This window comes from Tympanuchus pallidicinctus, unplaced genomic scaffold, assembly GCF_026119805.1.
Source record: "Tympanuchus pallidicinctus isolate F22 unplaced genomic scaffold, pur_lepc_1.0 scaffold31, whole genome shotgun sequence".
Taxonomy (NCBI): domain Eukaryota; kingdom Metazoa; phylum Chordata; class Aves; order Galliformes; family Phasianidae; genus Tympanuchus; species Tympanuchus pallidicinctus.
Window position 1 is genome coordinate 12997853 of NW_026294749.1, and position 18145 is coordinate 13015997.

Below are 18145 nucleotides of genomic sequence, written 5' to 3' on the forward strand. Positions count from 1 at the left end.
AAGGGTCTCACTACAGGGGATGATGCTACGATTTGCAGCAATTCTTAAGCATAGCCGGGTGAGTTAAGGTTGAACCTCTGTCCTTAACTCGGAATTTTCTTGCTTTTATGGGTTTTAAGTTATTCCAATTACACAGTAATACATACACATCAACACTGTAGAAGTGACTACTGATGTTTTTATTATTTTTTTTATTTGTACCCTCTGTTTTAGAAGACCCAACTGAACATATGCCTGGGAGCTGGATTTTTTTTCCCCATGGTTAAAAACAAAAAAAAGAACATTCCTTCTGTAAAAATCTGAGCTCCTTGAAAGAAAATTAGTGTGGGTCTTTAGAGTCAGTAGTCATTTTGAACTCTTCTTCTGTCTAGAAGATGGCCACAACTTCAGTAGAATAAAGTCTTAATAAAAACCAAAACCACTAAGCATTTAGTACTTTGTATTATTCGTACAAATAGTGAGAAGTTGAGCAAATTTGATGAGATGGCAGATTCAGGTTAGCATGCAATTATGTAGCTGTGACATCTGTTCATGAAGACCATCTTCATTACTGAGGATAGGTTCAGAAGCATGTGCATGTGTGTTTGTACACCAAAGTCACTATTTTCCTAAATAATGGTATTTTGTCTTGCTTTAAAGTCAGCTAGCACAGCTTCTCCCATTTCTTTTTTCCCTTTTTTTTTTTCGTTTTTCCCCCTATAAGAATGCAGTCAGACTTGTAACTGCAACTGAGCATAAATATTTCAGTGAATCATAGGACCCACTCGTTGTGTGTGAAAGTACTGAAGTAGTGTTAGAGGTAAAACTTAAAACCTACAAATGCAAGAGCTCCGGCTGGAATGGTCCCATCAGCTGCCTGCTGTGCTAAATATTGCAGCACGTTGCCGACTCTTGTGAGACTTCTTTGCAGTCCCTAGGCATAATGAGCTGAGGAAAGCATTTAGCGTTAAAGAATCACCTGTAGAGATATAAATGTAAGTTGCAAGAACGTGCATCTATCACCACTGTACTTTTCAGCCTGATCTGTTGGGATGTCACAAATCTAGTTGTTCTGATATCAGATTTGTTGCTGTGTTGAAGGAAAGCGAGATGGATTTTTATTTTTTTTTAAATGAATTCCACTGCATTCCTTACAAATCTGGTTTGCTATACGTAGCCTTAACTCCTATAGTATCTCTTATCTCAAAATTGTCTCTTTGTTAAACTGCTGTTGCACAGATAAAAATAGCTGAATTATATGGAACATCTAAAAGGACCACATGTCTCAGGTGTTAATCTTCTACTCTCTTCTTTCAAAAGGATTTTTGGATCCTGAAAAGAAGCTTTTTTCCCATCGAATATTATCAAGGGATGAATGTATTGATCCATTTTCTAAAACTGGGAATCTTAGGTATGTATGTGAGTCTTCTGCATAAAACAAAACAGGGCAAAGAGGCAATGCTGTCAGTGTGATAAAATGTACTTCCTCTGTAGTCAACACGTTCTTAATCCTTACCTGCCTCTTAAACATCAACTCTGCCTCAGTAACACTGAGACGTTAGATATCGCAGCATTTCATCTGTTTGTGTTCTGTGCTGATGGAAAAGCAAGGATGTGAGCCAATGATGTTATTTTTCTCTCACAGTTTTTATTCTCGCAGTACCTTTATCTCAGTTTTTTTTTATTGTGGCCTTTTGTAATGACTTGCATTGAAGAATAGTAGAATACCTCAGTATTCTTAGTTCAGTTATGTACACTTAATATTCAGGCTTTCAGAAGTACTGTACATGTTGGAAGCTTCTGTTGTGCAGTGATGGAGGGTTATTTCTTTTTTTTGTTTTTTTGAAATTCGTGTTCTTTGAATTCATACTTTAGTCCAACCTCAGATTTTATCCTGATATTCTTTATAATATAAGGACTTTTTTTTTTTTTTTCCAGAGAATGGATTTTTGGTTTTTCATAAAGCTGTATTAAAAATAACTGTGTGCTCCTCATCATCATAGCAGATGAGAAGCTTTTCTCTTTTCCTGGTGTTTTCATATGCATGTGTCTTGATTACTGCACTGACTGGTTGATATAAATACTAATACTGCTTGCTTTATCCTGCCATGAATAAGTCTACTTTCTTTAAAAGTGTATTTATGTCTTTTTCTAACTTATAATCCAGGCAGCTGGTTTTGTTGTCGTTTTTAATCAGTGTAAAATGTGAAAACTAGACAAACTTTGTGATGTTTTGTTCTTGCTGAAACTTGGTAGTTCTTGCTTCTGGCCTATGGGATAAAGATTTCAGAACAGGCCTTCCCTTTTTAATTAACTTTAGTTTAAAGACTGTATTCTAAATTTTGTAATTTTAATATAGCTGTCTTTTTTTTTTTGAGTTCATCCACATCTTGTAGACATACCTGTAATGAACAAAAAGTTCAGCAATAGTGTCAATTTCTAAACTGAATTCATTTTAACTATTTCAACTCCTTGTGTTTCTTAGAGATCTCTTCCCATGTGGGGATTCCATGGTTTGTATCATTGATGACAGGGAGGATGTCTGGAAGTTTGCACCCAACTTGATAACCGTGAAGAAATACGTATACTTTCAGGGGATAGGTGATATTAATGCACCTCCTGGATCAAGAGAAATTCAAATGAAGAAGAAAAGTAATTATTCATCATTCTTTTGTGGTTTTTGTTTGTTTTTTTTTTTTTTTTTCAAATGCAATTGATTGTGTTTATTTCAGTGCTGTCACTGTGGCACTCAGGTGAGTGACCTTAGGCTATTGCAGTTGACACAGTGCCCTTGAAGCACGTATGGAAGTAGCTCTGTAAAACTGGACTGTTTCTTAATAGTTCCCTTTTGGTGAGACATTGAACAGGAGCGGAGCTTTAGTGGAAGCGTTTTGGTTGACACAGCTGAAGAGCTGCTGTTATTCTTTGGGGGGGGGGAAAGTATTTAAAAGGCAATACAATAAGAAATGGTGTTGCTTTTTTCTAGTTCAGCCAAGGGGTTTTTTGTTTTTTGTTTTTTTGTGTGTGTGTATTATTATTATTTAATATGATACATTTTTCCCCCTTATTGAGCTTGAAATATCCAACATGGAAACAGTTATAATGTTATTCAAGCTGAAATAGGACGTAGAGTCTTTTGTTTGACTGGTATCTCTAGGTACAGGGCAGCAGGGACGTGCACTCAAAAGTGGGACAAATTAGGATGATTTATGATTTTGTCCTAGTCACTCATTCCTATTCATTCCTGATCAATATCTGAGTGCAGCTGTTTGAACACCTACAGTTTCTTTATCTCCCTTTGTCTACAGATATCTTATGAAGACACATCCTAAAGCTTTTTCTGTTCTGAGTTCATTACACTTGTGATTTATAGAGGGAATTCTTGTTGAGGTTCTGGGATAGGGCCTTGTGAAGTGTAGTGGGTTTTCTTCTTCAGTAGCTTAATTTCTTCTGAGACGTAGTATGAAAGTCATGCTACAACATACGTCCTTTTTGTGCTTGCAAATTTGATGAATTACTTTTTAATTGTACTGATAAGTCATAATAATCTTACACAGCTTGTTTAGAAAGGTGAAGTGTGTTAATTCTAGTAGCAGTTGACTCCTGAAGTATCTTTGCAGCCTAGAAAAGTTTAGTTCTCCGTACTGAGAAAACATGTATATGTTGCTTCTTTCTTTTGTGTGTCTTAGTAAACCACTCTGCTAAGGCAGAGGCACAGGATTCAGCAGTGACATTAGCAAAGGATGCCGATGAAGTGAAGAATGCTACCTGTATAGAAGAACAAAACAACGGTCTCAAGAAAGCCACAAAGGACGTGTGCCCTGCAAATGGAAACACTTCTGTAAGCAGTGAAACACCTGCATGTGATTTGAGCTCTCATGGTAAAGTTAATACTCAGGACTCTCTAAGTGACAGCACTGATGACAGAACAGACAGTGAGGTCACTAACAATTTGTCAAGTACTAAAGAATCTCAGATTTCTTCTGAACAAGTTGATAGGACGGTGTTAGAGAAACAGCAAACTCAAGAGAAAACGAGCGATTTGGACTTTGAACTGTCTAGTGACAGTGAGAGCGAGGGTGGATTGGATACCAGAAAGTCATCTACTTCTGTATCAGATAGTGAGAATGAGGAAAAGAGAAGCTGGAAGAAATCCAAACAACCTCTGCAGGACGAAAATCCACATCAAGGCAGTTGCACTGATGTGAGTGAGAAAAAAGATGGTCAGGTGAATCATTCTGAGGGGACGCAATCTCTACCGAGTGAAAATATTCTTGACAAAACTGATACTGATGCTCAAGAAGAAAGTGAACAGGAGAGCGTTTGTGATTTGGGAAATGGGTGTGCAGACAAGAAAGAAGCTGAAACTGAGTCTCAGAACAGCGAACAGTCTGGAATTACAATGGGTGAGTCCTTAGACCAGAGTGTGGAGGAAGAAGAGGAGGAGGATGATACAGATGATGATGACCATTTAATGCACCTCGAAGAGATCCTTGTGCGGGTTCACACTGATTATTACACCAAGTATGATAAATACTTGAAAAAGGAGATAGAGGAAATTCCAGACATCAGAAAAATTGTACCAGAACTGAAAAGTAAAGTGTTGGCAGATGTAACCATTATCTTCAGTGGACTCTACCCAACAAACTTCCCCATTGAAAAAACACGAGAACACTATCATGCTACAGCACTTGGAGCTAAAATTGTTAAGAATCTGGTACTGAGTGCTGATGATCCTGACAAAGCAACACATCTCATTGCAGCAAGGACAGGTAGGTTTAAAAAAAAAAAAAGTCAAGTTTTTTTTCTCTGTGACAACTCATTCATTTCTGTGGGCTGTTTTTGTATAAGCTACAGGCTTTAATGCAACAGGGATTAGGATTTAAATGAAAGAATTGATGTTAAATTATGAGTTGGGTGAGACATTCTTTAACATCTTTTTTTTTACTGCTTTTCAATTGTGATTTGTTGAAAGGGAGACCCTCTAAATTACCTCTTATGTAGCATTTCATGTCATCTTGGTTAAAAGCTGATGATACCAGGTTTTTGACTGTAATGTATGTTGAGTAAAAGCTTTATGAACTTTTCTCTGTTAGTGATGTTAGATGATTATATTAGTGATCTTGCTCTAATGCTGTAGTGATGACTTCCTTCTCTATTTCTCAGATTTAACCTGAAATGGTTATGTTTCATTTAGTATAGAATAAAAGTTATCTGAAGAGGCTGGAATCTGATGATATCCTGTAATCTGCATGTTTTTGTCATTAACAGATATGAGAGCTTTGCGTTAATATTTCTGCATTGTTAATTATTTTACGAAGCCAACTATTTTTACATTGTTCTAATAGATAAGGAAGTGCCATTGGTGAGCTTCACTGGAGGAACTAAGAGGCCATGACTTGCTAAATTTTTGTGTCCTTTCACTGGAGGACACAAAAGTATCCCTTACTGTTCACCTTAGAAGTTGCACGGGATCTGAGTATCTAGCTATCAAAAATATGGGATCTAAAAGTAGAACTGCACTGATGATCATCAGTATAATGCAGTATGCTAATAAGCTGTTTTTGATACATTATTCTAAACAACAAAGTGTCTTTGCAAGATTAGTGTGAACCTACTTCATATTGGTTATCTCCATATGGAGCTCTTGTGACAAAATGTTTTTTATTTAGGAAGGCTTTATCAAAACTTTGTTTAGCAAAACTGCAGCAAGAAGAGACATCTGTGTGACCTGCACCAGGTGGTTCCTGAACATGGCTGTACGTTGCATGCAACTATTATGTGATGTGTCAGACTGTCAGGATAAATGTGCATGAATCCAACACCATCCCCTGTTCCCCACATCTCTGGAGGAAAAGCTGTTACTTGAAATTAGGTTAAGTTGCACAGCAAGAGAAAATGAGAAGTAGTTGAAAATGGTTTTTGTCTTTGAGGCATCCAACAGGTTGGGAATGGGGAGCAGAATTACATATAGAGAGAGAGATTTGTGTTCTGTTTTGGGGAGAGGGGGCTTAAGCAAATTCTTTGCTGCCTGCACATTCTTAGTGATCGTCCACTGATGTAGATCTTAGTATAAACTATTTTATCTTTAGACTTTCAGTGTATTATTTTTAGAGTATTTGAATCATAGCTATTATTATTTTTCACTGAGCAGTTCATATTTTCTGACCTTATGCCAAGACCCGGCCTCTCTTATAGGATGTTCTTGTGTTGTTATTGTTGCTCTTGGTATTTAAAACAGGAAAACACATTCAAATATTGCAAGTGAATTAAAGCTAGAAATAGCAGGAGTAATGCCACTCGTGAATTGTTGGGCTGAAAAACATCTATTGTCAGTATTTGGAACCTGACCTGCATCTTATCTAAGGAAAAGCAATTGCATCCATTCAAAGCAAGTATAACTTGGAGGTCTTTTCTGCCTGACAGGCAAGGCTATCGTCATCTCTCATCAGCACTCTAATTATTGCTGTAACAATGGCAGTGAGATAGGGATATTTAGAGTGACAGAACTATATTCTCCAATTTCTTTTTCATGTAAGATTTTCACTGTGTAGCTTTGCTGTTGTGTGGGAGAAGTTCATTCCTGTTTTTCAACTGAAGACCCATCACATTTGTTTAGATTGGAGGGTTTGTGGGTTTTGTTTTTTTTTCTGTATCCTAATTTCATGAGGGAATCTCTGAAATTTAATCAGATTTTAAGGATATAAATTGTGTCCTCTGAGTTGGAGTTGTGATAATTCAGCTGTCAACATAATTTTCATACTGATTCTTGTGTGGTTAGAAGGCAAATCAGGCAAGTCTTTATTTGCTGCAGGTAAGCCATGCAAATAGAAACATCTGAAACTCTGCTTCCTATCTAATTGCTTGTGAAATGGTGGAGGGGAGCACATTCCTTCTGTAGTGTTACTTGCAAGCTTGTGTCTTGGTGATGTTGAAGCATAGCTGTCAGCGTGGTGTTTCTGCATGATGCCACTAAGAATGGCAGACAGCACTCAGACCGAGAAAGTTAAGCTACGTGATGACTGCTCTTTAGTTGAGTGTGTAAGATGGCACTTGTGGGGGTAAGCAGTGCTAGCTTGAGAGTGATGAACAGAGGAAGGACTTATCGAACAAATTAGGAAGGGGAAATCAGTGTGAAAAGGTGCACCCCCAAGACTGGGAGGGTTGAGGGAAGGTTTCCCCACCTGTGAACATAGCACAATTAATTGCTCCATCTGCAAAGCAAATAGTTGCTATTTGGGGTTGTATTTACAGTGTCCTTGCAGCCTGCTGCAGTGAATAGTTTAAATTTGTTTGAGTATGTGTGCAATTGTCTGTTTTTCTGCAAACAGGCAGCTTGTTTCTTTCCAGTACAGATACTTCAGATTCTAAAAAATGAATAAATCCTTGTTCTTAACTAGAAAACAGAGTCTTAATTTTCTCTTAGATAGGGAGGAAAATACTATCTGCCTGGATTACTGGCCATCTAATCAGCTTTCCTAAATCTGAGTGACTGAGAAAAGGCTACCGTGTAATTCTTCCCACTCTATTTATATGATAGATAAACAAATCTTATTTCATTTTTGTGAAACATCTGTTCTTTGATCTGAGCAACAGTGAACTGCACTGCATAATTAGGTATAGACACACGTGGCTAAACATTTGCTGTAATGTTTCATAAATCTTGTTATGAAGGCTGCTCCGAAAGTAATGCCTCCTGTTTATTATGTTGGCCTACAACATCAGAGGCAGATGTTGGTGGGATGGCAGTAGGGGTTGAACCTTCCTGACAGTATTCCATTGCACGTCGTTGCTGCGTGACAGATGGCAGCAGAGGGGCACTGACAAAATTGCATCTGGCATGGAAGTGTGCATGAAGCAAAGGTGTGTCCCCGAATTCCTCAGTGTGGGGGAAAAATAGCACCCAGTGGCATTCATCAACACTTGTGGAACGTTTATGGGGATCAAACTGGATGTGAGCACAGCGAGGCAGTAGTTAATGCAGTGTCAGCAGTGGCAACAGCGGGTCAGCTGCTCTGGTGCAGAGTTTTCTGAACACAGCATGCAGGCTGTTCTTCATTGCTGGCAAAAGCAAATAGCTGTGGTGGTGACTGCTGAAAAAATAGTGTTTTGTGTGTGAGAATTTGCTCTAGTGTTATTCTAGTCTTTGTATCTGTTGTAGTTTCCATGGAAGAAGATAGGAGGCATTACTTTCAGAATGACCTATGTATGTTGCTTCCTGAACAAACGGAAGATACTGTAGTTGGTTTTTAAGCTAAGTTTTTGTTGTTGAAGAAGGTAAAAGCTATTCAGGTCATTTGAAAATCCCTCTGTTACATAGAAATGGGTATACTTCAGTCTGGGCCCTTAACTTTTCTTTTTTTAAATTACATTTCATTTTCTGCCTCTTCCCATGTTTTGAAAGCTATTTGGGAATCAGTTCATTATTCTTGGTGGCTTAGTATATGTTAAGGTTGTTTAAAATGTCATTTGCCATATGACCGTATCTCCTTTTATTCGTCCTCATCTATCTTCTTAATGCTTATGGCTGAGACTAGCTTGGAGATGCTGAGAGAACAGAGAAAGCTGCCAACTGATCACCTGGTTATAAGCTGCCCTCAGGGTACACTGACTTCCTAATGTTACAATTTGAGGGGTCTTCTGAGAGTGAATTCTTAAGTGTACTTTGGCTAACCCTGGAGCAGTCTCAAGCTTGCATGCTCGATTACTTTAGGATGAAATTGAATTGGAAAGTGCAAATGAATGAACAGTCAAAGGTATTTGGTCTCTGGGACAAAGCAGAGCTAAGCCAAAGCAGAGGTCCATGAAAGCTGATGAGGTGCACATCTTTCCTCCAGCTTCTGTTCTGCTCTGCTGGGCTGTGCTGTTTGGTAATGAGGACATGGCCAAGTACGCCGTATAACATTTCTTAGGCTTCATAAACATGCAGCCAAAGTCTCATTTGTCTTCTGTGCTTAAGTGCCTTCATACTTTGGATAAGCCCAAGTAAAGTGCTATAATAAAACTGTCTTTTGAAGAATGTCTGTAGAAGTTCATTGCAGCATTGTGGGTGTTGATCAATTAATAATAAATTTAGTAGGAGCTGGTTGATGGGGTTTTTTGGCGGGGATTTCGTGTTCTTTCATTGTTGCTTCATTGTGGCTTTTTTGTGTTTGATTTTTAACCTTTTGTTTGCAAGTTCAGTAGTAGCATTGGTTAGTTCCTTCTCCAGGATTGAAAATCTTTTACTAATATTAAGTGCTTCCAGCTGTATCCGTAGGGGGTAGATGTGATAAATTTAAACCCTAGCTGCTTTGTGTGGAAAGTCCTTCTTGACAATTTTTTGGAACAGTTTTAGATTGGAATTTGAAGTAAAGAAAGATGAATAAAGGAAAATAATGCAAAAGATTGTCCAGGAAACAAAAATTCTCTGATGATTTTTAGCCAGCTGGATGATTCAGATATTATAGATGCATCAGAATTACTATTATTTATATACTATTAAAATAATTTTTCTGGACTAATTGTTTCTCCTTGATAAGCTTCCAAAACAGAAAGTTACACTGGTGAGAGAGGGGAAGACAGAGCAAGGATATTAAATATTGCAGTGCTATTTCTTCTATCGGTTAAATTTGGTGTTCCATCAAATCTTGCTCAAAGAGCCTTATATCTATGAAATCTTGATTTCTCAAGATGTCATCTAGAAATAGAAGACAGCCTGTGAGATGACAGTCGTATTACTTGATGCTATTTCCAGTATGCTGCAATAGGCAGCTGCCCTTCAAAAATAGGGAGGAAGCAGAAGAACTGCAAGTTACAGTGCTGAGAAAGGTAAGACTTCTGAGTTGGTGTGGTTACACAGTGCTATTCATGTCACCAAGTGCACTTTAACCCAGCACTGGAAAATGGTTTGTTTCATTACAATCCTACTGACTAGAAGAGAAATGGATGCAGAACCTCAGCAGCTATGTCCAATATGAAATGATCTGATATGCACAAATGTGAAATGTATACGTGTATGCAAAGGGCAAAAAGATGAAATGGCTGGCAATACAGAAAGTTCAGCTTTAGGGATATCTTGAGGAAGATGTCTTCTCATATACACCTTCACCTCATTTTATCTGTTAAGTGTTTCGTGGTTATATTTTGGTTCTTTCTCATGCAGTTCAAAAGCAGCAGCAGTATCTTGAGTTGGAGAAGTAGATGTGCAGCAGAAGCAGAAAAGCTTTTATTCAGATGTTCCAAGCATGATCCATGCTCACCACATCTCTGCTTAACTATTCTGTATGCTTATTACAGAAATTGCACTTGTTGCTATTCTGCAAGGTTTGCTCTGAAGATAATGCCTCCTATTTATTGTGTCCAATGGAAACTGTTAGGTCATAGCCTGAACCAGTGATTGAGTACCTCATGAAGGGGTATAGCTGGCTCTGGCAGCACAGGTGGAAGCAACTCACCTCTGTGACTGGAAGGGATGGACCTTGGGCCTATGCCTCCCTAACCTCATTAAAGGGCTGGCACGCACAAGAGAACCATCTCTATTCAGAGATTGCCTTCTTTGGTGTGTTAGGCAAGCCCTGATTCTTGGAAAGGGGTAAGAATTCCTTCTTTATTACCAGATTGTGACCTCTACCTTTCTTGGGTGATCAGAAACTGATTTAAAGCAGCTATGTCTGCTACAGCCTGTCCTTACAACGTCAGAAGTGGATGTTGGTGGTAGGGCAGTAGAGGTTGGATCTTTTCACCGTTGTGCTTTGTGGCCATGCGACAGATGGCAGCTGAGGAGCAGTCTGACAAAGTGGCATCTGAGATGGAAGTGCATATAAAGCAGAGGTGTGCAATTTAATTCCTCCACACAGAAAAAAGTCATGGATGTTTGCCGAATGTTTGGGAGACCAAACAAGTGGATGTGAGCACAGTGAGGCAGTGGGTGGTGTGTTGTTGTGTTTCAACAATGGTGACAGTGACACGAAAGACAAGTAATGGTTCGTTCTATGAGCGTGGCATGCAGGTTGTTGTTCGTGGCTGATGAAAATGCATAGCTATTGGTGGTCACTGTGTTGAATAATAGTGTTTTGTAGCTGAGAATTTGCTCACTCAGGTAGTGTTATCCCACTTTATCTGTTGTAGTTTCTGTGGAAATTAATAAGAAGCATTACTTTTGGAGTGACCTATGTACACCATGTTCTGTCAGCTCCAGAGTTGTTATATGAAGAACAGCGTGGCTAGTCATGTCTAATATTTGATTCAGTATTGAGACCAGGCACAAACACCTAAACTTGGAATAAGTGTCTTGGTTTTGTTGTTTTTCTTGAAATTTTTATGTTTATGAACCTGATTTCAGTACAATTTCTGTAATAGCTCTTGTCTTGCATCTTTGTTCGTCTTACATAGGTCTCTGAAATCCTAAGATTCTCAACTGTAATACCCTCTGTAGTGTAAAGGTGCTACAATTGAGGCACACAGCAGGTCAGAATCATGGTTGTTTTTTTCTATATAGCTTATATTTAACAACTTCTGAGCAAGTTTTATAAATTTATCTCCAGATATTAAGGCCTACTGTAGACATCTCATAAATATGAAACAAATACTGCTGTTCATTCATTTATTTATTTGTCTGTCTTCCACCTAGTCAAATGTAAGGAAGAAATGCATTCTTGATATGTTTGGACAGCCAGACTTCAGGGTCAATTTCACCTTTTATTTTATTGTCTTGTTTTTACTCACTGGTTCTGAAGCTTCTTGGCAAAGATGTGTTGCAACATTATAGAGTTTCTTTTATGGTGGCTCGTCTGGAGGATGGAATTTGTGATCGGTTGTTGCTTACGTGCTGCACTGCAAATAGTTGTGTATGGACTTTCTGCTAGCCAACAAACTTCGTGTTTATTGTTCCTCTCTGGCACTAAATAATCTACTTGTCTGCTTTGACCGTGCTTCTGTAAAATAGATGGGGTAGGTGGATGGCTGTTAAATGGCAGTGTGTTGTACCATACAAAGGTAGGTGTAGGGGGACTTTTCCTAAGAAAGTGTGGTAAGTTATTCCTAGTCTTTAACAGTGTTGAAGAGCCGTTGCTGCTTGGATCTGACAAAGACAAGTGAAGGAAATGTAATGCAAAACTTTAGGTTGTTATTTAGTTAATGTAGAAGTGTAGAAACTTTCTGTACAAATTAATTTTGGAGTACTTCCATTGTGCCAGTTTCCCATGCAGATTGAGTTGGACTGTGTCATATGTGGTGCAGAGGCTCACTTGTACTAGTTAGAACTGTTTTCTTAGAGATTTTGTTTTTTATTTACTTATTATTGGTGGCAAGAAATGTTTTTCATAAACCAGTTTGTACTTAAAACTGTCTTGTGTAAATACCCAGGAATATGGTAATGTTACATTTAACTTCATAATAGGCACAGAAAAAGTACGACAAGCTCAGGACTGCAAAGACCTCCATGTTGTAAACCCTGACTGGTTGTGGAGCTGCTTGGAGCGCTGGGACAAGGTTGAGGAACAGCTGTTTCCCTTGAAGGATGACTACATCAAAACACACAGGTAAATGCAAATTTGAGGGAGCAGAGTATGAAAACGTTATGCAGACCAGTTTCTGACAAGCCCAGTATACTGTATAATGATTACAAGTTTATGAAAACTGTTTTTGTCTATTTCTATGATGCTTAAACTGAAAATTACTAATGAGAGGCAGTCCAGTGACTAGCAGGAGAAATCAGTTGTGCTCTTAGTTTCTTCGGTAGTTTTTGTTGGCTACTTCAGCTGGAGCAGTTGACCTTGTTAGCTTGCTCATGTAACATAGGGAATGCCACCAAGGTTTGGGAGCATTCATGCTGACAAATCAAGAAATAACATCTATTGTACACTCCCATAACATGAGAAATAGGTGAAGTATTGCATTTTTTTCCTGACGCTTAGTAAAGAAGAAAAGGAGAGAGACAAGGTGAGGATGGGGGGAGAAAAACGTAAAGGGGGAATATGTGAAGACAGCTAAAACTGGAAAAAGGTAGTAGTTAGAGAACAAGAAGTTTGGAGATAATGCGGTATGTTGAAGGAGAAGGGGTTAAAAATTATGCGTGCACTTAAATGCCACCAAATAGAAGAAACAGTGAAAAGCTATGCTAATGCAGAGGAAGGCAAAGGGCAGACCTAGTGAGGAAAGTGACAGGGCTAAAATAAGTCGCAGCATGTACTGTAGAGCTGGCTTCAGCTTCTCCGTTTGGTCTGTTTAGATAAACTTGCACTAACAGCAGCTTGCAAGCCTATCGAAGGACCTTCCCTTTAAGTGTGATTGAATGACTTGAGCAAGTGAGAGATTTCCTTTATGAGGGTAAAGTGTGCTTGTGTAATCTCCTTGTATATACCAAAGACAGCAAAAGCAGAAACGCTGAGCGTAAGGTCACTTATCAGATGGGAGATTAACTGCAAATGTGTGCTTGACTAGAACATTTGTTTTTAAAAAGTGCTATTAACTTATTTAATCAAATTCAGAGATTATTTCTACTAGAAAACTAGTAGTAACTGCCAGTAATCTGGATAGCAACTTGCTTGCGTAGTTTTTTTTATGTCTAGGTAGGAGAATGTAGGACTCTCTACTCATTTTAGCCAACAGCATCCTGGGCTGCATCAAAAAAGGAGCGGCCAGCAGGGAGAGATGACAATCCCCGTTTGCCTTGTCCTTGTAAGCACTGTCTGGAGTCGTGTGGCCAAGCCTGGGAAGCTGAGTAGAGGAAAAAGAGCTGCTAGAGTGGGTGAGAAGGAGGGCCACAAAGGTATCAAAGAGCTGGTGTGCTTTTTGTATGAAGAAAGATTGAGGGAGCTGGGCTTGTTTAGGTTGGAGAAAAGAAGACTCTGGGGAGATCTCATTGTGGCCTTCAGTTCTTGAACGGAGCTTACAAACAGGAGGGGGGCTGACTTTTTATGCAGTTTGATACAGAAAGGACAAGGAGGAATGGTTGTAAGCTGAAAGAGGACAGATTTAGGTTAGATGTTAGGTAACTTTCTTTTATTTATTATTTCTTTATTTTTACTCAGAAGGTAATGAGTTACAGGAACAGGTTGCCCAGAGAAGGTTGTGGATGCCCCATTGCAGGAGGCATTCAAGGCAGGGTTGGATGGGATTCTGGGAAGCCTGATCTAATGGTTGGCAACCCTGCCAACCCCCCTGCCAGGGGGGTTGGAACTGGATGATCGTTAATATATCCTAACTAAGCCACTCTATGACTTTTCTGATTTTATTTTTCCATTTCATGGACACATGATGATAATTTTCCCACTTTGTTTCAAGTGAAATATATCTTAACTTTGTATGTTTTCCCCTAAAACTTCAGCAAGTTGCACATTTATCTAAATGAAATTGCTAAATGAAAATACTTTATTAGCCACACTTCTGCAACTTCTTTAGAAACGGTGTAATTGTTTTGTTTGGGGTTTTTTTTGTAGCATTAGTTTCCTAGTGCTCTGCATGCTATTTTATCTGATGTTGGTTATTCCTAATGAGTCAATTTGCTTCCTTTTCTTATGGTACTTAATCTTACTTGGATAGTTTGCTGTAAGTTATTCCTGCAGACTTATCTGCGTATTTCTGTTAATCCTTCTAAAATGTTATAAAATGCAGCAGAGCAATCAGATATGGTTTAATATTTTAACAAATGAATTTGGGGAATTTGCAAATTAATGCTGCGTGTGTATTTTGTCTCAGAGTCGTGTTCAAATGCCAATGCTAAGATATGACACAGTATGCTTTTTTCTTTGTTACATATGTGCAGATTGTTATTCTGATAGTGTAGTTGGTTCCACATGGAAGCGATTTCAGTAACTTTAAGACAACATTTCAGTTTATATTTTTAATAACATAAGTATGAAATTGTCTTGCTTTTTTGTTTATTCAGTGAGACTTAAATTGGGGGGGAGGTGGGGAAGGGAATGTTTCCTCAGATGTTTTCCAAGGCATTGGTTTTTTCCCCTCCCACAGGAAAGAAGGAATGCACACTTCTTACATTTTCCTTAGGTAGTCCATTTAAATTTAAAGCAATTTTTTTTTTTAATATTTCATCCAACAGAGAAAATAGCCCTGCCACGTTTCCTGATACACACAGCACATTTCAGACAGCTCTGTTTCACCCAACGCCCATCCATCCCAAGTCTCAACCTGGTCCTGAAGTTCGACTTTATGATCCTAACACTGGAAAGCTAATCAGGAAAGGAGGCTCTCAAACATCTGGCCAGTCTATGTACATCCAGTCTCCAGCTCCTCCCATCACCTTACCTGTCCACGGTGAACACTCATCCTTCAGGTACATAAAGCATAGCTATGAGTCACTTCAACTGTATTTTCAGATGTTATAGGAAATTTGATTATCTTTGCTTTTGATCACATGGTTATCTTTGCTTCAGTTTTTTGCTTTCTAAAAAGAGTGGACTGTTTAAGCAATCAGCTGAAGGAAATGAAAGAAAGAGTAGTCAACTGAAGCAAAATCAGGATCCTAGAATTGTAGGTGCTTTTTGTGCTTCATACAGGTACGTAGAAACTGTAAGAAATAAATGCAGTGTGCAGCTTGTGTGCTGTGTGTTTGGGGGAGGACTGGGGGGAGGGCGTTTTTTTTCTCTGTGAAATATATCTCATGGGATTTGGCTTTTGTTGGTTAAAAAAAAAAAAAAATTTCTTCCTTGTCTAATAATTCTTGTAGATGTCATAGATGTCTGTTCTGAAGAATGTAAGTGGTAGAAGATTGTAGTTAATGGAGTATTATTTAGTATAGCCGTAGACTAAGTACTAGTTAGTAATCATAGCAGCACTAAATCAAGACACTGGAAGCAGGAGGAGGCCTGAAGTGTAAGGCTAGCTTCTAGACTTCGTCAAAACGTGTAGGTTTGGTTAAGCAACAAAAACCTAAGCAACAAAAACATTTCTTTCTTATGGATGCATAAAATATTCAAAATGTATTCCTGAGTACCTGTGTAAGATGCCTTATTTTCTGGAATGCTAACAGTTCAGTATTTCTTCTTGACACCAGTGGTAAAGAAGTATCTGGCTGTAGGCCAAACCTTTGCAAAATGTGATGAAAATTCCTTTTCACGGTGTGATCAGAGTAAAACAGTTGCTAGAAAGCAATTCAGTTAATCAACTACAAAAATACAATCATGAATGCAAAGTTCTCCACCCCATGCCATTTGAGGTGTATCGTTTCTAAAGATTTTGTGCAGTGGAATAGCTTATTGTTTTTCTTTCAATACCTGTAGCTAAATTATTTGGGCCTATTTGGTTGGTCTTTTTTGGTTTTTTTTTTCATGTTTTTATAGACATTTTTATATTGTTTCTGGGAACACAAGGGGCTTTTTCAGTCTGTAGTTTGTGCAGATACATCATGTTTTCAGCTCTTTTCCAACTGTCTTTGAAGTCTATATTTTATTTCACTACAGTATGTTAAATGAACAGGAAGAAAAGTAAAGAATCATAGAATCACTAAGATTAGAAAAGACCTCCTATAGATGATCCAGTCTGGCCACCCAACTATCACCAGTACTTCCCACTAAACCATGTTCCTCAATACAACATATAAGCATCTCTTGAATGTCACCAGGGTTGGTGACTCCACCACCTCCCTTGGCAGTCTGTTCCTGCACCTGACCACTCTTTTGGAGGAGTTATTCCTAACGTCCAACCCAAATCTCCCTTTGTGCAACTTAAGGCCATTCCCTCTAGTTCTGTTACTAGTTATGTAGGAAGAGAGCCCAACTCCCTCCTCACCTCAGCCTCCCTTCAGGAAGTTGTAGAGAGCAATAATGTCTCCCCTGAGCCTCCTCTTATCCAGACTGAACAATCCCAGCTCCCTCAGCCACTCTTCATCAGATTTGTGCTCCAGACCTCTCACCAGCTTTGCTGCCTTCCCCTGGACATGCTTCAGGGTCTCAGAGCCTTTCTTGTAGCGAGGGGCCCAAAACTGAGCACAGTACACAATGTGCAGCAATGAGCAGAGTACAGAGGGATGATTGTTTTCATGCTCCTGCTGGCTACACTGTTTTGGTACAAGCCAGGATGACGCTGGGGTTCTTGACCACCTGGGCACACTGCTGGATCATGTTCAGCAAAGCACTGACCAATGCTCTCAGGTCCATTTCCTCTACAATCTGACAGCCGCTCTGCCCCAAGCTTGTAGCATTGCATGGGGTTGTTGTGTCTGCAGCACAGGACAAAAGGCACTTGGTCTTGTTGAACTTCACCCCATTGGGCTCAGCCCAGCAGTCCAACCTGTCCAGATCCCTCTGTAGGGCCTTCCTTTCCCTGGGTAGATCAGCACTTCTTGCCAGTTTTGTGTCATCTGCAAAGGACATCACGTATGTAGACATGCTGAGTATGTATCCAGGAAAGCTTCTGGCTTTTGTTTGCCAGTTCTTGTGGAAAGGAGGTTGTGTAGAAATACTGTCAATAAGGCTGTATGTGTTTATAGTTGTCATGATGCTTCTAAGATGGCTTACACCGATATTAATAATCACTTTATAAAGTAAAGGTCTTGGTGCTCATTCTATGTTTGTCAACAACTTAAAAGTTATGTCCACGCATATTCCTTTTCTCTTTAATACAGAGGTTTTTCATTTAATCCTTTTATGGGAGAAGAGAAGAACAGAATTCTGAGATATCTTGAGTTTGAAAGAACCTTAAAAATCATCTGTTATCTTAGTTCAGTCTCTCAGAACCCTGAATACTTTGAGGATGCAGTGAGATAGCATCTCCTTCCACTCCCTTTTTTTATTTCAGCAGTTTTTAGTGTCAGTGCACAGGGCTGAGATGGTTTAGTTTAAGAAAGTGAACTGTGGAATCATAGAATGACTTGGGTTGGGAGAAACCTTTAGGGTCATCTAGTTCCAGCCCCCTGCTATAGGAGGGACGCCTCTGTCTAGATTAGGTTGCTCAAAGCCCCTTCCAGTCTGGCCTTGAAAACGAGGGGGCATCATCCACAACCTCGCTGGGCAACCTGTTCCAGTGTCTCCTCACCCTCACAGTAAAGAATTTCCTCCTCATATCTAGTCTAAATCTACCCTCTTCCAGGTTAAAGCCATTTCCCCTTGTCCCGTCACTACGTGTCCTCATAAAAAGTTCTTTCCCAGACAGGGAAGATAGGGAAGGGTCCTGTAGGACCACTTCAGGTACTGGCAAGCTGCTAGAAGGTTCCTCCTGGAGACTTCTC

The 18145-nt window shown here is 39.1% G+C and overlaps 1 protein-coding gene across 2 annotated transcripts in view; it reads left to right on the forward strand.

The window, feature by feature from the left end:
• The window catches only part of CTDP1 (CTD phosphatase subunit 1), a 98964-nt gene that overhangs the window by 18269 nt on the left and 62550 nt on the right, over positions 1-18145 (forward strand). For both annotated transcript variants that reach the window (XM_052697884.1, XM_052697885.1), the window contains exons 6-10: positions 1300-1390; positions 2465-2631; positions 3669-4751; positions 12359-12500; positions 15020-15253. In XM_052697884.1, the coding sequence (XP_052553844.1) occupies positions 1300-1390; positions 2465-2631; positions 3669-4751; positions 12359-12500; positions 15020-15253 (1717 nt within the window). The remainder of the gene's footprint in view (positions 1-1299; positions 1391-2464; positions 2632-3668; positions 4752-12358; positions 12501-15019; positions 15254-18145) is intronic.